This window comes from Orcinus orca, chromosome 2 (assembly GCF_937001465.1).
Source record: "Orcinus orca chromosome 2, mOrcOrc1.1, whole genome shotgun sequence".
Taxonomy (NCBI): domain Eukaryota; kingdom Metazoa; phylum Chordata; class Mammalia; order Artiodactyla; family Delphinidae; genus Orcinus; species Orcinus orca.
The window spans coordinates 80,111,826-80,138,821 of record NC_064560.1 but is presented as its reverse complement, the minus strand read 5'-3'; the positions used below and the strand labels follow the sequence as shown (position 1 = coordinate 80,138,821).

Sequence of the window (26,996 nt, the reverse complement as noted above, 5' to 3'; positions counted from 1 at the left end):
ACTTTTAATGGGGGTTCCCACCAGGGAAGCCCCTCTCTTGTACTTTTAATGATGGCCATTCTAACAGGTGTGAGGTGATATCTCATTGTGGTTTTGACTTGCATTTCCTTGATGATTAGTGATGTTGATCACCTTTTCATGTACCTGCTGGCCATTTGTATGTCTTCTTTGGAAAAATGTCCACTTAGTTCCTCTGACCATTTTTTTTAACATCTTTATTGGAGTATAATTGCTTTACAATGGTGTGTTAGTTTCTGCTTTACAACAAAGTGAATCAGTTATACATATACATATGTTCTCTTATCTCTTCCCTCTTGCATCTCCCTCCCTCCCACCCTCCCTATTCCACCCATCTAGGTGGTCAGACACCACCTAGCTGATCTCCCTGTGCTATGTGGCTGCTTCCCACTAGCTATCTATTTTACATTTGGTAGTATATATATGTCCATGCCACTCTCTCACTTTGTCACAGCTTACCCTTCCCCCTCCCCATATCCTCAAGTCCATGCTCTAGTAGGTCTGTGTCTTTATTCCCGTCTTACCCCTAGGTACTTCATGACCATTTTTTTTTCTTAGATTCCATATATATGTGTTAGCATATGGTATTTGTTTTTCTCTTTCTGACTTACTTCACTCTGTATGACAGACTCTAGGTCTGTGGCACATATATACAATGGAATATTACTCAGCCATAAAAAGAAATGAAATTTAGTTATTTGTAGTGACCATTTTTAATTGGATTTTTTGTTTTGCTATTGAATTGTATGCATTCTCTATATATTCTGGATGCTAACCCTTTATTAGATATACAATTTGCAAATATTTTCTCCCATTCCACAGGTATTCTTTTTATTATGTTGATGGTTTCCTTAGCTGTGCAGAAGCTTTTTAGTTTCATGTAGTTCCACTTGTTTATTTTTGCTTTTGCGTCCTTTGCTTTTGGTGTCAAATCTACCCACCCCCCCGCCACCAAAAAAATTGCCAAGATCAATGTCAAGGTGCTTTATTTCTCTGTTTGCTTCTAGTATTTTTATGGTTTCAGGTCTTACATTCAATTCTTTAATATTTTTTTAGTTGATTTTTGTGTATGGTGTAAAACTGTTTAATTGTTTTGCATGAGCTGTCCAGTTTTCCTGACACCATTTATTGAAAAGATTATCTTTTCTTCATTGTATATTCTTCTCTGTCAAATTCATTCTTGAAAAATTTTTTTGCTGGATAGAGAATTATAGACAGACAATTCTCTTTTTCCTTTCAGCACTTTAAAGATGTTATTCCTCTGTCTTTTGGCAATAAGGCATTCTTATCATTGTTTTCCTGCAAGTAATATTCTTGCCAACTAAGCACTTTTAAGATTTTCTCTCTATCTTTAGTCTTCCGCAGTTTCATGATAATAGGCATAAGTGTGGATTTCTTTTGTTTATCCTGATTCGGGTTTCACTGAGCTTACTGTATATGTAGGTTAATACATTTCACCATTTTTAGAAAATTCTCAGCCATTATGTCTTTTTTTTTTTGCTTCCTTCTACTCCTCATTTTATTTATTTATTTATTTTTTACATCTTTATTAGAGTATAATTGCTTTACAATGTTGTGTTAGTTTCTGCTGTATGACAAAGTTAATCATCTATATGTATACATATATCTGCATATCTCCTCCCTCTTGAGCCTCCCTTCCACCTTCCCTATCCCACCCCTCTAGGTGGTCACAAAGCACTGAGCTGATCTCCCTCTGCTATGCAGCTTCTTCTCACTAGCTATCTATTTTACATTTGGTATTGTATATATGTCAATGCCATTATGTTTTTAAATAATGCTCTGTCTTATTCTCTCTCCTGTCATTCTGGGATTCCAATTACACATAGGTTAAATTTATTTTTACATTAGTCTGTGGTTCTTGAATGATCTTTCTCTTTCTCTACTTCAGTTTGGATACTTGTCATTAGTCTACCTTCATGTCCACTGACCCTTTCTTCTTCTGCTGTATTCAGTCTGATATTAAGCCCATTGAATGAATTACTTGTTTTGATATTGTATTTTTCTCATAACATTTCCACTTTTTCAAATAGTTTATCTTCTTGCTGAAATCTCTCATTTGTTAATCTCTTGTTTGTTCATGTATGTTATCTACCTTTTTTATTATATACTTTAACATGTTTTTTCATAGTTATTTAAAGTCTTTCTTTACCAAGTCAAACATGTAGATTTTCTGAGTCTCTTCTCTTGTGTTTGTTTCCTATCTTGTCCATGGGTCACAGTTCTCTGTTTCTTCTCATGTTTCTTAATTTTTTATCATATGTGAAACAACATTGTGTAAGAAAATTAAAGACTGAAGTAAATATGCTTTCTCCCAGAGAAAGCATAATCATTCCTCTGTCTGACCAGTAGTATGTGAGATTTAAATATTTAAATATGCAGTTGAATTGAATATGGGTGTTTTTCGCAACTATACTTAGATTCAGTTCCCCGATAATGGCTTCATATATTTTGAGGGTTAGATTAAGATATTCCTTTTAGTAGAGATTCAAATCTAAGACCAGTGAGACTTCAAATATCTATGTATTACACCTAGTTGCTTGTTGTAAGAATATAGGAAATAAATCTCTCTTTCACTTTCTAACCACCCCCCTGCCGTCTCCCTCTCCCACTGGCTGCACCCAAGTCTCCCTCTTCTTCTGACTCTCTTACAACTTTTTGGTTCACTAAGGAGTTTTCTTTACACTCTAGCTCTGATCCTGCATCTTCAAGCCTCAGGAGGTCCTTCTAATCCTTAATTCCCTGCCTCAGTCTTTATTAGGCCACTGTAGTGTACTCAATGAAGATTTTGTGTGCACCTTGGGAGTAAGAGCTGTCAGTTCTCTTTCTCTGCCCATAGCCTCCTGCAGGCTACTGCCTTGCGCTCATGAAAGATCCGTGCACCTTGGAAGGCCTTAGTTCTCCTGTTCCACTTCAGCATCCTCCTCCTGGTCATTATCTTGCACTCAGGGAAGGGTTCACGAGTCTGTCTCATCTCCCCTGCCCTGCTCTCAGCCATTCGTGTGATACTCACACACAGCCAGCCAGAGCATTGAAGGAGATTTGGCAGGTGGATGTAGAGTGCTTTTAGACTCCTCAGAATTTGAATCTGTCATATCAGATATATGTAGTCAATACTAATTTGTTAATAGTTTGGTTTCTCTTCTCAGCCATCCTTGGGGAGTTGTTCCTACTTCTGCATTACCTACAGAGATGAAAGCACCAAATGACCCCTTGCCATTTCTGGAATTTAATTCATTCGGGTGTCTCTGTGTCTTCAGTGTCCTGATGTGTTTTATAATTTATCCATGTTGCTCTCATGACTAGGGTGGAACTTTCTGTTTCCAACCCAGAAGTGGAAGTGCTTTTCAAAACTTTTAGCCAAAGCATATCTATAAAGCATTTAAGATTCATCATTGTGTGATGGAACTGAAGATGCTATTATTACGGCACTGCTTGAACCTGAAATTTATTTGAAATTTCATGATTTATACTAAAAATTTCACCCAAAGTGTACATTCATCTTCATATTATGACAGGATCAAAGAATAAAGGTGCCAATGACTTGACAAAAAGTCATTAAAATTCCATGTTTGTTTCAGTCTAAAATGACACTTTGAATAACTTTACCATGCTTTGCAATCAGCCCTGGAATTAATATTTGTGGCCTAAGTTGTGACACACTTAGCACAGCACAGAATGGGAAGTTTTTGATAAATAACACTGCCAACACAAGGATGTACTAAGGATATTCGGGACATGTGTCTGTGAAGCAGAGAGGGAGAGCTTGAAAATACACCACGGTAAGCTGAAGGAGAATTGCTATCTCATAGGAGATGGGATGCGGTGGTAGGAAAGTCATATTTATAATTACTAAAAGAGAGGCTGGATCTAGGCATCCATCTTGAACAGGACAAGGGCCAAGTATTGAAGGAGCTCTTGAACTACAGCCTAGATTTCTTCACCACTAGGAGGACAGAGTGGGCTTGAGCAGAGTGAAGCTAGGTGGTAGGGTCTCCTTATTTGGAAAGGGAGCGGGAGTTGCCTATGGACAGGCAAGTACATCTCCTGACAGCAGGAGATTCAGTATCAGGTGAGCATGTAGAGAAAGGAGATATTGGATTCACTGGAGCTTGAGTATGTCATACAGAAGAGATAGAGAATTAAATTGAGTTCCAAGGAAGAGAATTTCACAAGAGCTACCTGCCATTCAATCCCTTCGTTCTTCGTTCCCACATCTAACCTTGATTCTCTGCTTTTCCTACTTCGCATGCATCCATAAAATACATGATTTCCATGGCCTTTTCTTTCACAGTCTACTGTCCATTTCATTACCAAGTATAATCTTTGATTTAGGCTTAGCTCTGTGTTGAAAAATCCTTTGTGGATTCTGGTCCCCATGTCCTTTGATCCTGTCAAGAGCTTCTCCTGAAAATTGAAGTTCTACTCATGGAGTTTCTAGAGAAGCATCCATCTAATGAGAAGGGAGAAATGGAATCAGTCACAAGGTGGCAGAAGAGTTCAGCCCCACCCTTTATGAAGCATCTTGAGAGGCCTCTATTTCTTCTTGAACTGGTGGGAGGGTTGAAGTTCTATCTGATCTTCTGGGACTTCTGAGAATGGGACCTCAGGAATGACCCCAGCTCCACTGAACCCCTCAAGGCCAGGCTCAGAGGAAGGCCCAGTGGAGGTGTCTATGAGGACACATCTTTCACACACGTCTGAGGGAACTTCCCATTGAAAGTTGGGAAAGGAGTGAACAGAGCATTTCACTTCCACATCGTCTTCTGTTTGGATTAGTAAATACTACCTACTTTCTGCTTATGTGGATGGAAAAATATTTTAAAACCAATTATTTAATGGTAAACTCATGGTATTAAAAACTGCTGTTTTTGAGAAGAATTTATAATAAATAATCTTCTTATTAAAAACAAAACAAACAAGCAATAAAAGGAAATGAAAATGTAAAGTGGTGGCTACATAAAGAGATTTTCTGAATAAGCTGTGCAATCTGGGCAGTGGGACAGGATCCTGGCCAGATCTCTCCCACATTCCATCTCCCTTGCCCAATTCCATCCACATGGGCCTCCCTGGAGACCTTGGATCCAGTCCCAGCACCCAAGCCTTTGCAAGTGCCATGCCCTCTGCCCAGAATGTTCTACTGCTTCTCCAAGAAGTTCCTGTGGCTCACTCCCTCATTTCCCTGAAAACTCCCTGCTGTCTTAATCCTTTATTCTACTTTAGGACTTATCACCTGAAATTTTCTTATACTTTTTTCATTTGTATTTTCTGTCCCCCCATTAGACTAGGTGGTCCATGTAGGCAGGGATGTTGTTAGTTTCTTTTCTGTAGCCCATGTTCCCAGAACAAGGATTGACACATCTTACATGTTCAGCTAATATTTTAATTATTGATGAATCAAAAAATGAATAAGTTAAAGGAGGAATATCAAAAAGAGAATACATCAAAATGTTGACAGTAGGTATTTTCATCTATTGAGATTATGTTCTTTTTATCTTTCAGAATTTCAGAATATATTACACATTTTTCTATATTCTGTACAGATTCTAAGACCAGACCACCTTGCGTGAAAGTCCCACTGTGGTCTTTAACTAGCTCTGTGGTCAAGGGTATATGAATTAATATCTATGTGTCTCAGTTTCCTCATCTGTAAAATGGTGGTAAAGAAATACATACTCTCAGCTTGTTCTAAGAATTGTATATTAAGTGCTTTGTAAATACTAGTCATTATGTTAACATCATCATTACTATGTTACCATACCATGTGAACTTTGATAATTGTACAGTCTTTTTAGAAATGTCATACTTTATCCTTTTATCCTTCTAATCTGATTTTTGTAAAAATGTTGGATTTTCATTTTCTCACATTATGAGGCACACTGGGTAGTCAAAAGGATGGATACCACACTTAAGCAGTTCTAAAAACTGTTCTGTCTCTGTACTACTATTAACATTCATTTATTTTAACTCTTCATTTTTAAATAATTTTAGGCTCATATAGAAGTTGCAAAAATAGTATGGAAAATTATAGTATCCCTTTCATCCATCTTCTCCCAATGATATCAACTTATACAACCAAGGTAGAATGATCAAAACTAGGAAATTAACATTGGTACAATACTATTAAATAAACTACAAACTTTGTTTGAGTTTCATCAGTTTGGGAATACATTCATTTTTTGAGAGTGTGTATGTATAGTTCTGTGAAATTTTATTACAGATATGGATTTGTGTAGCCATCAACATAATCAGGATACAGAACTCTTTTATCACCACAAATAAATTCTCTCATGTTAGCCCTTTATAGTCACACCTTTCCACTAACCCTGATGACCACTTATCTGTTATTCATCACTATAATTTTGTCATTTTTAAAATGTTATAAAATTGGAGTCATACAGTATGTAACCTTTTGAGATTGGCTTTTTGCACTTAGTATAACACCCTTAGGGTCCATCCAAGTTGGTGTGTGTAACAATATTCAGGTCCTTTTTATTGTTGAGTAGTGTTTATTTGTATACATATACCACGATTTATGTATTCACTGTTGAAGGGCATGTGGATTGTTTCCAGTTGTGCACTATTGCAAAATCAAGCTGGTATAAGCATTAGTGTACCAGCTTTTTAAGCATCTATGCAGTCATTTCTGTAGAGTAATTAACCAGGAGTGGGAAAATTAGGTCTTATGGTGAGTGTGTGTTTAATTTCATAAGATACTGCCAAAACATTTTGCAGAATGGCTGTATAAATTTACATTTCCACCAGCCATGTGAGAAGTCGGTGTTTTCAACAGCCTCCCTTGGATACTGACAGTATATTTTCCTTCAGTCATTCTAATTTGTGTGCAGTGGTATCTCATTGTGGCTTTAATTTACATTTCCCTAATGGTTAATGGTATTGACCATCTCCTTATGTGCTAATTTGCCATCCAGATATCCATTTTGTTTAAGTGTCTGTTTCTATCTCTGACGATTTTCTAATCAGATTGTTTGTTTTCATAATGTTGAGTTTAGAGAGTTCTCTATATTTCCTGGATACGACTCCTTTTTTGGTTATGTGGTTCACAAATAATTTTTCCCAGTCTGTGGCTTTTTGTTTTCATTCTTTTAACAGTGTCTTTCAAAGAACAGTAGTTTTTGATCTTTATGAGCTCTAGTTTATCAGTCCTTTCTTTTGTGGATCATGCTTTCAGTGTCCTCCTCTATAACAAGGGTCATGAAGATTTCCTGCCTATGTTTTCTTCTAAAAGTTTTAGAGATTTACATTTTACATTTAGATCTTTAATTCGTTTTTTGAGTTAATCTTTGTATAAGGTGTGAGGTTTATGTTAAGGTTCATGGGGGTTTTTTGTTTGTTTTTTCATGTGGTGCCTAAGTGCTCCAACGTTATTTGTTGAAAAGGCAACGAATCCTTCTTCCACTGAATTGCTTTTGCACCTTGTGAGAAATCAGTTGGCTGTACTGGTGGTGAGTCTATTTCTGAGTTCTCTATTCTGCTCCAGTGATCCATGTGTCTATCTCTCTGCCAAATACCACACTGATGGCAGAGTTGTACACTAAGTCTTGAAATTGGCTAGAGCAATTTCTCCAATTTTATTCACCTTTCACAAAATTGCTTTAGTTATTCTAGTCCCTTTACTTATCAATATAAATTTTATTATTTTTTTTTCTTTTGGCACCTGGACAGGGACTTGAACCCTGGGCACTCAGATTAAAACTCTGATGCTCTACCAATTGAGCTACCCAGGCACTCTCAATATGAATTTTAGAATCAGTTTGTCTATATCTTAGGTGACAAGTCTTTTAGAGAGTCAACCTGGGAATTGTCATACTAGACAAAATAAATTATAATAACATAATATGTAATAAATAATTATACACAAGCAGTTTTTTACTTTAATATAATATATAAAATCAGGGTTTATATGTATATTAAAATTGTATATTATTTTTTATTATTTTGGAATGTAATTATTTGCTTCATTTACTTTTATATTACCTAACTGACATTTTTTAAACAAAATAAAAAATAGGACTACTTAATAGTGGAAGTTAGTAGTAACTAATTGTTGAACTGATAAGTAATACTTGTGAGAAAATATAACAAGATTTTATGTTTCTGCCCTCTAATACAGCAATTTATTTTAACTCTTGATTTCATATTTGAATATTGTAGGCTATAATTTAGTTTTTCTTAAGATGCATACATGTAAGAAATTTAGAGGAATATAAATTCAAAAAGGTATAGGATATTAATACATTTAACTTTAAAATAACAATGACATAATTCTTTCTGTCCCATGATACATGGGCTATTTTTTCTCCTTCTGTTTCCTTTTCCAATAACATTTCTCTACAAAGCCTGTAGCGTTTGTGATAAGTCGTGTTTTTCATGCAATGATAAGAGGAGCACAAACATATGGTTTCCTTTGACTTGCAGCTCTGCCCTCAGCCAATCCACCTACACTGATTCCTTGCGTAAGTCCAATGTGATGACATGAAACTAAATGTTTTCTCAGCAAACACTTCTTAGCCTAGGGTACTTAGAATTTTACTTATCAGCAACAGTAGATTTTTAGATTTATAGGAATTAGTTTCCAGCTTTCCAAAATGTCCATTTTCAAAACAAATGTTTGAAACACAATGTACTTTGAATCTACAGCCTTATTTTGATAGACTAGCTGTGTGTCACCCATTTTTTAAATCTTATTTTTAAATTTTTATTGGAGTATAATTGCTTTACAATGTTGTGTTAGTTTCTGCTGTACAACGAAGTGAATCAGCTATATGTATACATATATCTCCTCCCTCTTGGAACTCCCTCCAACACAACCCCTCATCCCACCTATCTGGGTCATCACAGAGCACCGAGCTGAGCTCCCTGTGCTATATGGCAGGTTCCCACTAGCTATCTCTTTTACACATGGTAGTGTGTCTATGTCAATCCTAATCTCCCATTTCCTCCCACTCTCCCCTTCCCCCTTACCATGTCTACTCTTCTGTTCTCTACATCTGCGTCTCTATTCCTGCCCTGCAAATAGGTTCATCTGTACCATTTTTCTAGATTCCACACGTATGTGTTAATATATGATATTTGTTTTTCCCTTTCTAACTTACTTCAGTCTTTATGACAGTCTTTATGACAGACTCTACATCCACCCACATCACTACAAATGACCAATTTTATTACTTTTCATGGCTAATATTCCACTGTATGTATGTACCACATCTTCTTTATCCATTCATCTGCTGATGGACACTTAGGTTGCTTCCATGTCCTGGCTATTGTGAACAGTGCTGCAGTGAACATTGGGGTACATGTGTCTTTTTGAATTATGGTTTTCTCAGGGTATATGCCCAGTAGTGGGATTGCTGGATCATATGGTAATTCGATTTTTAGATTTTTAAGGAACCTCCATACTGTTCTCCATAGTGGCGGTATCAATTTACATTCCCACCAACAGTGCAAGAGGGTTCCCTTTTCTGCATACCCTCTCCAGCATTTATTGTTTATAGATTTTTTGATGATAACAATTCTGACCAGTGTGATACCTCATTGTAGTTTTATGGGTTTTTTAAAAGTATTTTATTGAACTATAGTTGATTTACAATGCTGTGTTAATCTCTGCTGCAGAGCAAATCAACTCAGCCATGCATACACATACATTCTTTTTCATACTCTTCTCTATTATGGTTTATCACAGTTTATCATGCTATACAGTAGGAGCCCATTGTTTATCCATCTTATACAAAATAGTTTGCATCTTCCAATCCCAAACTCCCAATCCATCCCTCCTACTCCTTTTCCCCACTGACAACCACAAGTGTGTTCTCTACGTCTGTGAGTCTGTTTCTGCCTCACAGATAAGTTCATTTGTGTCATATTTTATATTCCACATATAAGCAATATGCTATGGTGTTTGTCTTTCTCTTTCTGACTTACTTCACTTAGTCTGATAATCTCTAGTTTCATCCATGTTGCTACAAATGACATTATTTCATTCTTTTTTTATGGTGTGTAGTATCCCATTGTATATATATATACCACATCTTCTTTATCTGTTTATCTGTTTATGGCCTTTTACATTGTTTCCATGTCTTGGCTATTGTGAATAGTGCTGCTCTGAACTTAGGGTTGCATGTATCATTTTGAATTGTAGTTTTGTCCAGATATATGTTCAGGAGTGAGATTGCTGAATCATATGGTAACTCTATTTTTAGTTTTTTGAGGAAACTGCATATTGTTTTCTATAGTGGATACACCAAATTACATTCCTGGTGGACCCTTTAAAAAGGGAAATGCGGATACTCATCAGCACTGCCTTGACCTCTAAAACTACCCTTTAAGGGGGGCGGCAGGGATGGTCAACCCCAGGCCACAGATGAGGAAACTGAAGCTCAGCAAAGATCAGGAATCCTTAAGAGGCCGCCAGCCGGAGGGAAACTAGGCCTTCCTAGCCAAGCCAGTGCTCTGCTGTGATATATCTGGATGATCTCACACCAGAGTACCTTTTGTCTTCAACATTTTTTACAATTATTTTTTATTGGAGTATAGTTGCTTTACAATGTTAGTTTCTACTGTACAGTAAAGTGAATCAGCTTTATATATATATATATATATATATATATATATATATATATATATATATCCCCTCTTTCTTTTTGGATTTCCTTCCCATTTAGTTCACCACAGAGCACTGAGTAGAGTTCCCTGAGCTATACAGTAGGTTCTCATTAGTTATTTGTTTAATACATAGTATCAATAGTGTATATATGTCAATCCCAGTCTCCCAATTCAATCCACCCCCTCTTTCCCCCCCTTGGTGTCCGTATGTTTGTTCTCTACATCTGTGTCTCTATTTCTGCTTTGCAAATAGGATCATCTATAACATTTTCTAGATTCCACATATATGCATTAATATACAATGTTTTTTTTTCTCTTTCTGACTTACTTCACTCTGTATGACAGTCTCTAGGTCAATCCATGTCTCTACAAATGACCCAATTTCATTCCTTTTTGTGGCGGAGTAATATTCCACTCTCTATATATGCCACATCTTCTTTATCCACTCCTCTGTTGAGGGACATTTAGGTTGCTTCCATGTCCTGGCTATTGTAAATAGTGCTGCAATGAACATGGGGTACATGTATCTTTTGGAATTATGGTTTTCTCTGGATATATGCCCAGTAGTGGGATTGCTGTGTCATATGGTAGTTCTATTTTTAGTTTTTTAAGGAACCTCCATACTGTTCTCCATAGTGGCTGTATCAATTTACATTCCCACCAACAGTGCAAGAGGGTTCCCTTTTCTCCACACCTTCTCCAGCATTTGTTGTTTGTACATTTTCTGATGATGCCCATTCTAACTGGTGTGAGCTGATACCTCATTGTAGCTTTGATTTGCATTTCTCTAATCATTACTGATGTTGAGCATCTTTTCATGTGATTTTCGGCCATCTGTATGTCTGCTTTGCAGAAAGGTTTATTTAGGTCTTCCCCCATTTTTGATTTGGTTGTTTTTTTTTTTTTAAATATTGAGCTGCATGAGTTGTTTGTATATTTTGGGGATTAATCCTTTGTCAGTTGATTCATTTGCAAATATTTTCTTCCATTCTGAGGGTTGTCTTTTCATCTTGTTTATGGTTTCCTTTGCTGTGCAAAAGCTTTTTAAGTCTAATTAGGCCCCATTTATTTTTGTTTTTATTTTCATTACTCTAGGATGTGGGTCATAAAAGATCTTGTTGTGATTTATGTAAAAGAGTGTTCTGTCTATGCTTTCCTCTAAGAGTTTTATAGTGTCTGGACTTCCATTTAGGTCTTTAATCCATTTTGAGTTTATTTTTGTGTATGGTGTTAGGGAGTGTTCTAATTTCATTCTTTTACATATAACTGTAGAGTTTTCCCAGCACCAGTTATTGAAGAGACTGTCTGTTCTCCATTGTATATTCTTGTCTTCTTTGTCATACATTAGGTGACCATAGGTGCATGGGTTTATCTCTTGGCTTTCTATCTTTTTTCATTGATGTATATTTCTGTTTTTGTTCTAGTACCATACTGTCTTGATTACTGTAGCTTTGTAGTATAGTCAGAAGTTGGGGAGCCTGACTCCTCCAGCTCCATTTTTCTTTCTCAAGATTTCTTTCATTATTTGGGGTATTTTGTGTTTCCATACAAATTGTAAATTTTTTTTGATCTAATTCTGTGAAAAATGCCATTGGTAGTTTGACCAGGATTGCATTGAATCTGTAGATTTCTTTGGGTAGTGTAGTCATTTCCACAATATTGATTCTTCCAATCCAAGAACATGGTATATCTCTCCATCTGTTTGTGTCATCTTTGATTTTTTTCATCAGTGTCTTATAGTTTTCTGAGTACAGGTCTTTTTACCTCCTTAGGTAGATTTATTCCTAGACATTTTATTCTTTTTTGTTGCAATGGTGAATAGAATTGTTTCCTTAATTTCTCTTTCTGATCTTTCATTGTTAGTGTATAGGAATGCAAATGATTTCTGTGCAATAATTTTGTATCCTGTAATTTTACTGGATTCACTGATTAGCTCTATTCGTTTTCTGGTGGCATCTTTAGGATTCTCTATGCATAGCATCATGTCATCTGCAAACAGTGACAGTTATACTTCTTCTTTTCCAATTTGTATTCCTTTTATTTGTTTCTCTTCTCTTATCGCCATGGCTAGGACTTCCAAAACTATGTTGAATAATAGTGGCAAGGGTGGATATCCTTGTCTTCTTCCTGATCTTAGAGGAAATGCTTTCCATTTTTGAACATTGAGAATGATGTTTGCTGTGGCTTTGTCATACATGACCTTTATTATGTTGAGATGGGTTCCCTCAATGCCAACTTTCTGGAGAGATTTTATCATAAATGGGTGTTGAATTTTGTCAAAAGCTTTTTCCGAATCTATTGAGAATATCATATGGTTTTTATTCTTCAATTTATTAATATGGTGTATCACATTGATTGATTTGCATATATTGAAGAATCCTTGCATCCCTGGGGTAAATCCCACTTGATCATGGTATATGACCCTTTTAATGTATTGTTGGATTTTGTTGGCTAGTATTTCGTTGAGGATTTTTGCATCTATGTTCATCAGTGATATTGGTCTGTAATTTCCTTTTTTTGTGATATCTTTGTCTGCTTTTGGTATCAGGGTGATGGTGGCTTTGTAGAAAGAGTTTGGGAGTGTTCCGTCCTCTGCAATTTTTTGGAAGAATTTGAAAAGAATAGGTGTTAGCTTTTCTCTAAATGTTCGATAGAATTCACCTGGGAAACCATCTGGTCTTGGACTTTGTTTGTTGGAAGATTTTCAATAACAGCTTCAATTTCATTACCTGTGATTGGTGTGCTTATATTTTCTATTTCTCCCTTGTTCAGTTTTGCAAATTTGTACCTTTTAAAGAATTTGTCCATTTCTTCCAGCTTATCCATTTTATTGGCATATAGTTGCTTGTAATCATCTCTTATGATCCTTTGTATTTCTGTGGTGTCAGTTGTAATTTCTCCTTTTATATTTTAATTTTATTGATTTGATTTCTCCCTGTTTTTCTTGATGAGTCAGCTAAAGGTTTATCAGTTTTGTTTATCTTCTCAAAGATCCAACTTTTAGTTTTATTGATCTTTGCTATTGTTTTCTTAGTTTTTATTTTATTTATTTCTGCTCTGATCTTTATGATTTCTTTTCTTCTACTAACTTTGGGTTTTCTTGTTCTTCTTTCTCTAGTTGCTTTAAGTGTAAGTTTAGGTTTTTTACTTGAGACTTTTCTTGTTTCTTGAAGTGAGATTGAATTGCTATAAACTTTCCTCTTAGAACTGCTTTTCTGCATCCCATAGGTTTTGGGTCATCATGTTTTCATTGTCATTTGTTTCTATGTATTTTTCGATTTCCTCAGTGATCTCTTGGTTATTTAGTAGTGAATTGTTTACCCTCTATGTGTTTGTGATTTTCACAGTTTTTTTTCCTGTAATTGATTTCTAATCTCATAGCATTGTGATTGGAAAAGATGTTTGATATGACTTCAACTTTCTTAAATTTACCAAGGCTTGATCTGTGACTCAAGATATGAACTATCCTGGAGAATGTTCCATGTGCACTTGAGAAGAAAGTGTATTCTGCCACTTTCAGGTGGAATGTCCTATAAAAATCAATTAAGTCTACCTGTTCTATCGTGTAATTTAAAGCCTGTATTTCCTTATTTTCTGTCTGGGTGACCTGTCTATTGGTGTTAGTAGGGTGTTAAAGTACCCAGTATTATTGTGTTACTGTTGATTTCCCTTTTTATAGCTGTTAGCATTTGCCTATATATTGAGGTGCTCCTATGTTGGTTTCATCAATATTTATAATTGTTATATCTTCTTCTTGGATTGATCCCTTGATCATTATGTAGTGTCCTCCCTTGTCTCTTGTAACAGTCTTTATTTTAAAGTCTATTTTATCTGATATGAGGAGTATTGCTACTTCAGCTTTCTTTTGATTTCCATTTGCATGGAATATCTTTTTCCATTCCCTCATGTTCAGTCAGTATGTGTCCCTAAGTCTGACGTGGGTCTCTTGTAGGCAGCATATGTATGGGTCTTGAAAATGTTACAACCAAAAGACACAGACTGGCTGAATGGTCGCCCATATTTTTGCTTCTATAAATTCATCATATAGGTTTATAACATCTGAAATGTCCATGATTTATAAACACTCTGAAGTGCACTGGATGTCATCAGGAGTTAATACTTTTTCTCAGGGAAATTGGCTTCAAAGCACAGAGGTAATTTTAACATGTGAAATAAAATTTTTATTCCAAATAAGTTACAATTTTTAAAAATTGTAAAAAATTGAGAAAGTCTTGTTTAACTTGGCTGTCCTTTTCTGATAATTCTTTTTTAGTTCTGAAACAGTCTTTTCCCCATGTTGCCCCCCAAAATTGTTTTTTTGTTTTGTTTTCTTTTTTTGCAACCATACATAGCATCAGGCAACGCAGGTGCAGTCAGTTTGTCTTTTACTAGAATTTTTTATGATTGTAGAATAAAAACCATATACATTTTGGTTTTATTGTTCTCTTACCTTCATTCTCATCCTCAATGTATTTCCAGATTAGACAGGGCATTCTTCCTCCCACACACATTGAAAATATAATTTAAATGTAAGCCAACATTTTGATAGTCCTTTTATGAGTGTAAACAATGACAGCCATCTTGTAGTCATGTGTCCATGGAGGCTGTCTCCTTCCGTTTCTATAAAGCTACCACTATCATTAGTGTTTCTCCATGCTTTCAGAAAACTGAAAAGTGGCCAAAAACTTTATGAAAGCCTCAAAACCACAGGTAAGCATATGAAGCCCCATTTTAACACTGCTACGTAAAAGATGTGTGGGACATTTAGCAAGTAAGATCTTTTCATTTCATTTTTTTGGCAAGGAGTTCATAGACTGAATGAAATTTGCCAAATTTACATTTGTACCATCTGCCAAATATGCTGATATATGAGCAAAGTCTAGTTTGGATTTGGATGAGATATCAATAATCTTCTGTTTTATGTTTTCTGTGGTTCAGTTAAAATTTTCATAGAAACCAAAAAGATAATTTCAAGCTCCATTTTTCAAGTCAAAATGCTTAAGGGCTGGGGATGCATTTTCTGTTGTTGCTTTGATTTGACAAATAACTTAAAATGCTGTAGAAAGATTGATGGTGGTTAGACCTGATGTAATCAGCTCTCCGTGGTAAGTGGCTGTTACATTCCTAATCAGAATATCCCCTTTTGTTTGCCCAAAGGACATTTTAGTTGCAGCTCACAAACTTTAGTTTCAGAGGACAACAGACATGATGGAAAGGAAATGAAATGATGAAGTATGTTTGTGTGGTATGCCTACACCAATTCAGTGGCTGCTATTTTCAGCTGAGCATTGGAGTCTTTTTAGGAGACAAAAAAAAAGAGAAGCTTTTGTCTTTTTAAGGGTATTTGTTTGTTTGCCCCAACTTGTGAGATTCAGTCTCCATACAAAGGGAAGGCAATGTGAAGACTCAGGGAAAAGACAGCCATCAACAAGCCTGGAACAGATTCTTCTTTCCCAGTCCTCAGAAGGAACCAACTCTGCTGACATCTTGGTCTCAGATTTCTAGCTTCCAGAACTGTAAGAAAAGAGATTTCTGATATTTAAGCCACTCATTCTATAGTACTTTGTTACAGCAGCCCCAGAAAATTAATGTAGATCATATCACCTTCTCTACTATATCCAACCCCAAATTATTTTCTGTATATTGTGCAATCTGCTGTTTTGTTCATTTACTTTTCTAACCCCTTGGTATGTGCCCTTCATATGTCATTAAAATAACACAGTCATTTAACCTTCTTTTCAGTGAAGGCTGGAACATACTAGCTAGGGTATTGCAATTGTTCTCATTTTTGCTATCTGAATTCCTGGAAAACATGGTCACAATATTTGTATAGGTAAAAACTGTACTAGCACTAAATGGATATGAAGCAGAACCATTAATCCACAGGCAAAGTAAAATATGAACTAACACTCACGATTCCAGCATGCCTAAGAAGCATATTTAGATCACAACATTTCAAGTGTTGCAATAATAGATGGTCCATTACTGTGGACTGTAAATCATAGTTGCCAATATAACTGATCAGTGAATAAAACAAAAGAAAAAAATTAGTGACAGGAATGATGAAAAGCAGATAATATATGCTGTATCTATTTGACACTAAAATGCATCCAGCCTCTATTTTGTGGCTGCCAAATGACTCTACAGTTTTTCTCCAATTTTTTTTCACTCATATCCCAAACCTGGGATATATCACATTCCACATAGGGACTTCTTAGGAAGTGGAACTATCAGTGCTCAAACCAGGGCAATCCTAGGCAAACTGCTGGGATTTTGATAGGAATTGTGTTTAACCTACAGATGAATTGGATCTAATTACTATGTAATGTCTTCTGGTCTTATAAACATGATGCTTCTCCCCATTTATTGATATTTAGGTCTTTGATTTTTTTTATCATTGTTTTATACTTTTCAACATACATAGCCTATATGTGTTTTGTTAGGTTTACACCTACCTTTGATATAAATGCACTGGATTTTACATTTCAGTTTCTAATTGTTAATTACTAATATTCAGAAATATAATTGGTTGTGTGTGTTGACCTTTTATCTTGTGGCTTTACTAAACTCACTTATTAGTTCTGGAAGGTTTTTGTTTTTTTTTTGGTATTTTTTTTCCTAGGTAGTCAATCATGTAACCTGCAAATAGAGGCAGCTTTATTTCTTCATTGTCATTATGTAAACATGTGTTTTCTTTCCTCATCCTATTGAACTGGTCAGGAAGTTAACTCCCAATGTGAAAAGGAGTGGTAAAAGAGCCTACTCTTCCCAATCTTCAAGGGAAGCATTCAGTCTTCCACCATTAAACGTTATGTAATGTTAACTGTAGCCTGTTTTTTTTTTTTGTTTGTTTGTTTATGGTCCTTATCAGGTTGCTGATTTCTCTTCTATACCTAGTTTGCTAAGAATTTTTTATCATGAACGGGAGTTGAATATTGTCAAATACTTTTTCTGCATGAATTGATACGAAAATGTGATTTTTATTATAAAGACTATGAATATGGTGTATTAAGATGATTGATTTTTTAATAATGAAGCAACTTTGCATTCCTAGAATAAATAAACTTGGTAGTAGAATATTATTCTTCTTTCATATTGATACATTAAATTTGCTAATATCTGCCGGAATCAGACATGACAGCCACTCCTGGAAAAACTCAGTCTTCTCCATTCTCTAGGACACTTCCAGGACTAACTTTCTCTCTTTTCACTTCCTTTCTGTCTTAAATTTTTACTTCCCTTGCCACTCCTTTGAGAAAATAGAGCACCACAAACTTCCTGTCACATACACAAACGTGCATACATCTAATCAGTCATTTTACCCTTCTGTCTTGTCCGTATAGAGAATGCATAACTGACTTTGTTTAAGGCTCGATCTCAACACTGGTTTCTTTCCAATGGTAGTGGAATATATTCGAGTTGTTGACCCTGACATGCTCAATTCTTTTTCTTTTTAAATCAATTTTAAAAAATTGAAGTATAGTTGATTTACAATGTGTTAATTTCTGCTATACAGCAAAGTGATTCAGTTATATATATGTGTGTGTGTGTGTGTGTATGTGTATATATATACACACATTCTTTTAAAAATATTCTTTTTCATTATGGTTTATCATAGGATGTTGAATATAGTTCTCTGTGCTATACAGTAGGACCTTGTTGTTCATCCATTCTATATATAAAAGCTTACATCTGCTAACCCCCACCTTTCACTCCATCCCTTCCCCAAACCCTCCCCCTTAGCAACTACAAGTCTGTTTCTATATGTCCATGATTCTGTTTCTGTTTCATAGATAGGTTCCTTTGTGTCATATTTTACATTCCACATATAAGTGATATCATATGAAATTTGTCTTTCTCCTTCTGCTTACTTCACTTAGTATTATAACCTCTAGTTGCATCCATGTTGCTGCAAATGGCTTTATTTATTTTATATATATATAATTATATATATATATCTTACATCTTCTTTATCCATTTAGGCTGTTTCCATGTCTTGGGTATTGTAAATAGTGCTGCTGTGAACATGGGGGTGCATGTATCTTTTTGAATTATAGTTTTGTCTGGATATATGCCCAGGAGTGGTATTGCTGGATCATATGGTAATTCTATTTTTAGTTTTCTGAGGAACTTCCATACTGTTTTCCACAGTGGCTGCGCCAACTTACATTCCCACCAACAGTGTACGAGAGTTCCCTTTTCTCCACACCCCCTCCACTGACATGCTCAATTCTTAAGTCACTGAAGTTTGTCTTCTGTTAAAATTTATTCCATTGAAATTACTCTTAATTAGAGGAAAATGATCTATTTATTACTAACTTCAGTGCACATTATTTTAGTACTTCACAGCTCAACTAAATTTAACACTACTCTCATCTTCTCTTTCCCTTGGCATCTATAAAACCATAGGCAGCACAAGCTGAGTATGTGATATCTCAGCCTGTCAGAGATGTTCCAGTTAAGACAGAGAAGAAATACCTAAGCTTTTCCTTCCCATGACCTTTTACTCCTTCTACGAACATAGAAGGAATATCAGGAGCTATTGCACATCATGTGATGACAAGAATGAAAAGAGGCAAATCACAGAGATGTTGAGCTTGACATCTACAAACCACTGAACAATTATCAATAGCCACCTACTTATCTCTGTATTTCTTTTTTTCCCCAGATTTACTGAGATATAATTGACCAGCATTGTGTAAGTTTAAGGTGTATGATGTGTTGATTTGATACATTTATAGATTGCAAAATGATCACCAACAAAATGTTAGCTAACTACTCCAGCATATCACATAATTATCCAGCACCTTGTAGATGAACCTTTTGGAAAATATTTGACCACCCCCCCCCCAACCTTTCAATTGAGCCCAGCATGAAAATCCAAGAGCGATATTGGATGTTCCTTCCATGTGCCCCAAGCTGCTGTCCCTGCAGGACCAGGTGCCATGAATTAGCCCTGTTCCACATCTGGTATGCCTTTTCCTCTGGGTCTGGCTGCCTCCAAGCCTGCATGGGAGGTGAGCAGCCCTGCCCGCATGGCTTGCTGGGGTCAGCTTCTCTTTTCTCATGACCCTGTCCTTCTCTCAAGATTTGGTCCTCTATAGCACAGGTGATGTGCCTGTGTCAGTGAGCTTGGGGAAGCTCTGGAGTGGTTCTCCCAGTCTCTCCTGGCAGAGAGGAAAGTAAATAAAAACACTGAGAGGTGAGGGGACTGCCTGCCCGGTGACTTCTGGGTTTGATGAAAAAAGTGTTCAGGAGTTACAGTTGCTGCAAACAGAATTAGGGCATTAGAGAAAGTGTCCAGTACCCCGCCTTGGCAGGGGAGACAGCTGTGGCCCTGCTCCAGAACTGAGACATCCCAGACATAATTTTACATTTAAAGGGACAGATTTGTTTTGATTCTGCAGGAAGTTCTGGGGTGAGAGGGAGGTAATTTTTTAACAGTTCTAAAATGTCTGAGTTCACTTTGGCTCAGGGTAAGAAGTGGCATCGAAGCCAGGGCACAGCTGCCTGAGTTACTGTAGAAATGCCCCCTACCTGCCACAGACTTCACAGGACGTCTACTAAAAGGGATGGATTTCGTCTAAGGACATGTGAGGCTTCTTCAGCACTTAGCACCTGCACCTGCCTGTTAAGTACTGTCATTTAAGTGATGAGAATCCTAGTTCCCAATTCAGGTTGTAATTCCCTCACCCAAATATAACTCCCAGGTTACTTCTTTTCGGGGTGATGTGACCTATGTGTTTGCCTCATTTTCCAGCTTCCCCAGAAATGGATCTGGCTTTAACCAAATGGTCTTTCCCAATGTCCTGAAGTTTGAAGGATTTTCAGTCTTATTAAAAGCCCATTTCTCTCTCTCCCCCTTGCAGGACTGAGAGTTTTATAATGAGATTTATCCCCAGGCACTGCCCCTCACCCCCTTCCTCACCCCATCTCACTCTCCGAGGGATTGCTTAGTGGCCCATTGCAATTCCAGAGTTGCTGGGTTGGAGACACCCCAATAGGCAACCTTCCCACCCCAACCCCACCTCCCTCTCCCAGGTGTCCCATGTGTGTTCCTCCAGCACCACTGATTAGAGACTGCTCCATCATCCCAGTCCTTCAGGGAAGACCATGTTTCAAATCTTGGTTTCACTGCTAAGCAGGAACATGACTTGGTTAGGTCCATTAGTCTCTCCGAAATGAAGTTTCTTGATTTGTACAGTCATAATATGACTGCTTCCTCTAGAAGATTAATGTGAGGATTCATTAGAAAAATAAAACCCCTAGCCTTGTGTGAATGGATTGCGGGGTAGGGAGCTAAAAGTACAGACTCTAACAAGGAATTTTTTAAAAGGCATAAACTAAAAGGCAGGAGGTAGGGGAGCAGCTGGAGGCAGGCGGGTAAAAGTATAGGCTATGGACTCATTCAATCTGAGTCCAAACCCTAGCCTCTCCTCACAGGAAGACTTTACGACCTAGGGAAAGTTAATTACCTGCTTTGTCCCTGTATTTCCTCCACAGTGCAGATGTAATAAGTGCCTGCCTCACAAGGCTGTTGTGAGGATTAAATAAAAAGAGAAAATACACATAAAGGACTTAGTACAATGCCTCACTCTTTTAGTGCCCACAAAAACAGCTATTATTTTTCATAAAATATAGAAATGCAAGAGAGGAAATTACTCTAAATATTAACATTTATTATTTCTATGTGATGTGATTAGGACTCTTTTTTGGTTTTTAAACTTTTCTCTAGTTGTCAAAGTTCTGAATTGAACTTGTGAGGTCCATTTTGAAAATAAAACTATACACTTCACACATTTATGAGTCATGATGCATAGTGATGTCCCCGCCCTATTAGATGAAATAGTGGTATCTGTACATTTTGTAATTCCCATTCCCAACCCATAATATTTTGTTAAAAAGATAACGTACACTTTTCCATGAATGATTGTATCACAAGAATCTTTAATGTTTACTTTAAAGTTTACTCATGGTGGGGTTGTATCTGTGTTTAGTAAAGTGTGCCCATGTTGCACCCGTTTCAGTCCACATCACCACACTCCACAAGGATGTTTCCTGTGCCCAGGGAGATCACAAAGACAGGGGTCTTGACTTTTCTCTTGGTTAGGCCAGCTTTTCTGGGGAGTTCTTCCAAACTCTCCAGGACCAGTCTACCCAATACACATCCTCCATTCCATGTAAAAGAATAAGATGGAAAATGTCTCAATGTATTTCATAAGTTTAGCACGTCTCTGGTACAAAAAATTCAAGAAAGGTAGCACAAAAGCAAAAGCACCAACTGAGCTTACTTATAAACAAACATGCATGAATCCTACACTCTACCTAATATTACTGAAATTAATACATCATTGCATTAAGAGGTATAAAAGCACTGTACTGAAAACTTAAAAGTTACACGTGAAATACTGCACTGTAAATCCTGAATACTCTAATGTCCCACCCCCACCCCTCCACCGCCCTGGTGAGGGGCAGAAACCATCCATCTGCCTTCAGACCTTGCTAGTCCTCGGAGACACTGTTGCGGGGGCAGTGGGCAGTGGGGTTGGCCTCCCGCAGGGCTCTGGCCTCTTCCAGTGCTTCCCTGTAGCGGGAAGGCCAGGCCTGGGGGTCTTTCTTAAAGACCCTGGCCAGGAACTCCATGATCTGCATCTTGGTGATTTCACGGCTGGCACGGGAGCCCCAGAAGAACTCGTACTCAGGGGGCTCGACGTGGGGGACGCGCTGGTACTTCAGGTAGTTCTGCTGGACGAACTCCTCGGTGATGAGCTTTCTCACGTCTCCGAAGGTGGAGTGCTTCTTCCAAGGCCTCAGCCCTAGGATGCGCAGCACGTTCCAGACGGCACTCTCTCGGGCGCCGCGACCCTTCACGTAGATGAGGCTCAGGATCATCAGCAGGAGGCCTGTCATTGGCATGCTGTTGCTCAAAGCGACCCTGTCCAGCTCCTCGGGCTCCAGAGCTTTGACCAGCGAGAACTCCATGGTGTGTAGGCTGGTCAGCCTCAGGTGCAGCCCGAACACCCGGGCGAGGATGAGGCTGGTGCGCCGGAGGATGCTTCTGCACCACTTCTTGTAACTGCCGATGACATCTTTCACCATGTCTGGGAACCAGATGATCATCCTCTTCTGGTCCTTGACCAGAACGTACCACATGAGCTCGTGCGCCTTCTGCACCAGCTGGGCCGGGGCCGGCGGCGCCGGGCCGGGCTGCGCTGCGCTCGGGGCCTGGTGGGCGCAGCCTTCCTCCGCGGCCTGCTGCAGGGCCTTCGGGTCTCCCTCTTCGCTTGGGGCCTGGGGCGCCGGCGAGGCCAAAGGGGCGTCGGGCGGGCCTACGGGAGGGCTCTCCGGCCCTGGGAAGATCGCGGCCTGAGACGCGGGCAAAGAGGGTCCTCCGGGAACCCCGGGGCTGCTGTGCACCTCGGAGTTGGAGGCCTCGGCTGCAAAGTTGGGGTCGCACACATCCTTACTTTGTTCGGACATGTCTGCTCCGTCTGGCAAGGGCACGGCCGCCGAGTCCAGGAGCTCTTCGAGTCAGCGATCCCTCCTCGGACTCCTAGAGAGGAAGTGCGCGTTGCTACGCGCGGCGCCTTCCGCAGCGGCTGGGCAGGGCGGGGCAGCGGCGGGACGGGCCAGTGCGCCTGCGCGTCCGCGGGCCTGGCAGGCAGGCGGGCGGGCGGGGCGCCTGGCGGGAGGGAGCTGGGGGTGGGGGGTAGTGAGGCCCCGAGGAGGGTAGAGGCTCCGCTAGAATATGGCATCAAGGATCACCACCGCCACCCCAGGCGTCCTGTTGGGGCTAAGGTCTTGGAGAGGAGGAGGCGGAGATGGATGAGCACTGGACAAGGAGCAAGTTTAAGGGGAAAGATGGTAACTTAAGCTTAGGAGATGTCCAATTGGGTATATCCAGAATCAAGTTAAGAGATGAGTCCCAGAGCAAGACCTAGGCTGGTGTGTCAATTTGGCTTTCGGACAAGTGTGAGAATGTAAACAGAGAACAGTCAGGATTGCTCAAGAAAATGTGTAAACTCTGAAAAAGATGTGGGAGATTGGAATTCTGAGGAATAGTAATAAAAATTGATTGATTCCCTACCAAATCAAGGGTTATAAATGAAAAATGCAGAAGGTAGTCAATCTGTGTGCAGTGGAAACTTTCTTGAAGGTAATATACTAATGACGTTCTTAGTGTTTTAATGGTCATTGATTTTGGTTTTCCACTTCCCTTGGGTGATTTTGATGTAATTTTTAATTTGTTTCATTAGGATCCCATCACACAGATTGCCGTATTTATCAGCACAGACTTGTATGATGGCTTTCATCCTGTTTGTCCAGGATCTTCCTTCCCCTTATGACTGCTGCAACCTCCACATTTGTTCCTGTGGAAACTTCACCTTCTCACAGGACCCCAACCCCACCTTTCACAGAGACTGACTGGTCCCATGTTGGCAACCACACCCAAATCCCTCCCAAGACTTTTTTTTTTTAAATTAACATAGGTCCCCTACATCGTATATGTCAGACTTTCTCAGATGACCAACGACATGAGATGTAACATATTGGTGTTTTTTTTCAATTTTAGAAAACAAATCTGCAGTAGGCAAAGACAAAGCTGACACTCCCAGAGAAGCATCCTTGAATAAAGGAATAGGTGCAGGAACCTCTGGATCCAAGGTTCCTGAGGATGACCAGCAACCCTGGTCTGAGCCAATGTGGTCTTTCAACCCTTCCTGGGTTTCCTCCAGCCGACAGCTTCTTAAGTATGCCCTCCTGAGTCTGGTTATTGTCAGTTGAAACCCAAAGCATATTTACAATATTGTCTTGACATTTCTAGAATCCTCTCTTTATTTGCTTATATCCCCTTTCTCATTTTTCACTTTATTTTTTCTCAGGTAGATTGACTTCAAACGGTCTTCCATGCTGTTTTTCTATCTTTGGATTTTCATGCTTGTATCACCTTTAGCCGGACCATTCCCACACCAGTCCAATAGCACCCCTTAACCTCTTACTTCACGAGGATAATTCCTACAGATCATTCAGATATGTCTCAGTGGGATTTTTTTCCTGTTCATCATTTTCTTCTTTAATTTATAGATTTCTATTTTTTAAAAATATCTTACAGGGTGGTGTCAGTTATATTAGTTTTTTTTAAGTATGTAAGAATGACTCAAATAGATTGATTGCCCCCATTCTTCTTAAACTCATCCTCATTTCTTGCATTTTATCTCCTCTAATTTTCTTCTTCTTTTTTTTTTTTTTTCTTTTTGCAGTACGCAGGCCTCTCACTGTTGTGGCCTCTCCCATTGTGGAGCACAGGCTCGGTATGAACCCGTGTCCCCTGCATCGGCAGGCGGACTCTCAACAACTGCGCCACCAGGGAAGCCCTGGATATTTATTCTTTTTCTAACTGTTTGGGTTAATGATTGTGTTCGTTTAAGATTTTTTCAATAATGAAAATGTTTGAGCCTATAATTTAAATCTCAGCTCAACTTTAGCCATGGACCATAATTTTGCCATTGTGAGACTATGAAAATTAAATCCTCCTATTTCACCTTCCTAGATTTAATGAATTAATGATCACAAGCTTGAGCACAACAATTAACACTTATATAGAAAAAGTAGGAAAGCAATTTTACAAACAACAATTTAAAAATTATAGGAGCTCCTGATGCTGTGAGATAACAGAGCTCTGGCCAGAGAATTGCTTGTGTTTCAGCTGCTGCCTGAGCTGGACTTGTCCTCATTTTGGTGAAGTTTCCCATGGCCAACAGTAAACTCCTACCTCTGCCACAGCTCACTCCACACCTTTCTTCTATTGGGAGGGTTGTTTAATACTATCCCAGAGCCTGTGGACTGGAACCACTATGATGGATTATACTCAGAGGGTTTAAAACTTTAGAATTGATGCCAAGTTTGAAACCAAGTACAGAGTAAACCCCTAGTGCTGCTCACCATTGGAGCCCAACTGTACACCTGCTAATGTGATATCATTTTCTTCCAGGAAAAGATTGGCTGAAGAGGGTGCATTTCTCAACAAAAAGAAAATCCATGGAGAGGGGGTGGAAAAAAGTAAAGCTTGGGATATCCCTTAAATAGAGAAAGTGCACCTGCAGATGTGTCATGGGAGAGGACAGTAGCTTGGTGGCTTGATAGTAACACCTAATAATGTGTCACTCCGTAACCCAGAGATGCAGACCTTCAGAGAGATAAGATAAAAAGGCAGATGACAACTGTGGATGGAAGAGGAAGTCAGTACTCATGAGGCATCCAAAACTTCTTTAATTCAAGGGTCAAGATTTGGGTCTGGAGCTCCAGTGATGCCTTGCCTTGCCAAATACTGTCTAATTTAGGCTCACTGGTTATCTTCAGAGTTGGCGCTATTCGATGTGGGCAATAAGTCCTCTTAGGGCCAGCAGCTTAGACGCAAAGGCCTGAAGGTTGCAAAATATCTCTCCCCATAGAACTCATGAAGGGCCACTCTTTAAATCAAGATTCTTTAAATAGAAGTTCCATGGATGCAAGAACTATATGGAGAACTTTTAACATAAAATATTCTAGTGTGGACAGTTTTGCTGGTGGGTTGCTTCAAACTCTGTAATGTGGAAAAGATTACACAACTGTGGAATAGGCTGTTCTTGGCAGACTCAGGAATAGGAGGAGAGGCCTGTCCTGGCACTGGTTTCCATAGCGAACAGAGGGAGGGGGCTCACCCCAGAGCCTCCCGTGGACAGCGTACATGCTCACAGTGCAGAGGCCCAGAGGCCCCGAATGAAATGTGAATCCTTCTGGCTCTTTCCTGTCCACATAGGCAGCAACCCCACCTTGGAGCCCCCAGAGGGGCCCCAAATGCCTTGCAGGCCAAGGAATTGAGACAGAGAACTTACATTAATGCATTCAGCAAATATTGAGCAATGTCTATCATGTGCCTGAAAGATTTGCATTTTAGAAAAGTAGCTCAGTCAGGGGAGAAACCAATCACATTGGGACTGTTTGATAGGCTGGCCCCTTTTAATTAGAAAAGAATAAGAAGTGAGGACAGGCAGTGCTGCTGTCCGCAGTTGGGAGGGTGAGGGAGAGGACACAACCCTGGCCCTTCACCCCTTCAGTCTCCCTAGGGGACACTGTGCATGCCTGTCCAACTGAGGCCTAAAGACACCTCTGCAACCGGAGACCTTCTAGTCCTGTCCAGACCCACAGTGCAGCCTGCCAGCACTCAAGGACTAACAGGGTCAGGAGTGTCTTTTAGAAAAGTCAAGTGGAATCAGAGTTAAGTCTGGAGTTGGGGGCAGGTAGAGAAGCAGAGGCAGAGAGACCAATTAGGAGAGTTTTCACAGGAATCCACTTAA

The 26,996-nt window shown here is 38.8% G+C and overlaps 1 protein-coding gene and 1 non-coding gene across 2 annotated transcripts; both read right to left on the bottom strand.

Annotated features, from left to right (window-relative positions):
• Window positions 1-7,711: 7,711 nt before the first annotated feature.
• TRNAK-UUU (transfer RNA lysine (anticodon UUU)) lies at window positions 7,712-7,784 on the bottom strand. The gene has a single exon. It is a non-coding gene; the product is annotated as a tRNA-Lys (tRNA).
• A 13,802-nt stretch (window positions 7,785-21,586) lies between these two features.
• On the bottom strand, window positions 21,587-23,268 carry NDN (necdin, MAGE family member). Its single transcript, XM_004286216.4, has one exon. The coding sequence runs from the start codon at window positions 23,137-23,139 to the stop codon at window positions 22,162-22,164; it is 978 nt and encodes a 325-aa protein (XP_004286264.1). The 5' UTR covers window positions 23,140-23,268; the 3' UTR covers window positions 21,587-22,161.
• Between the last annotated feature and the right edge of the window lie 3,728 nt (window positions 23,269-26,996).

Bases quoted from the DNA above. Each gene is read 5' to 3' on its own strand.
- NDN (XM_004286216.4), bottom strand. From the start codon at position 23,139: ATGTCCGAACAAAGTAAGGATGTGTGCGACCCCAACTTTGCAGCCGAG.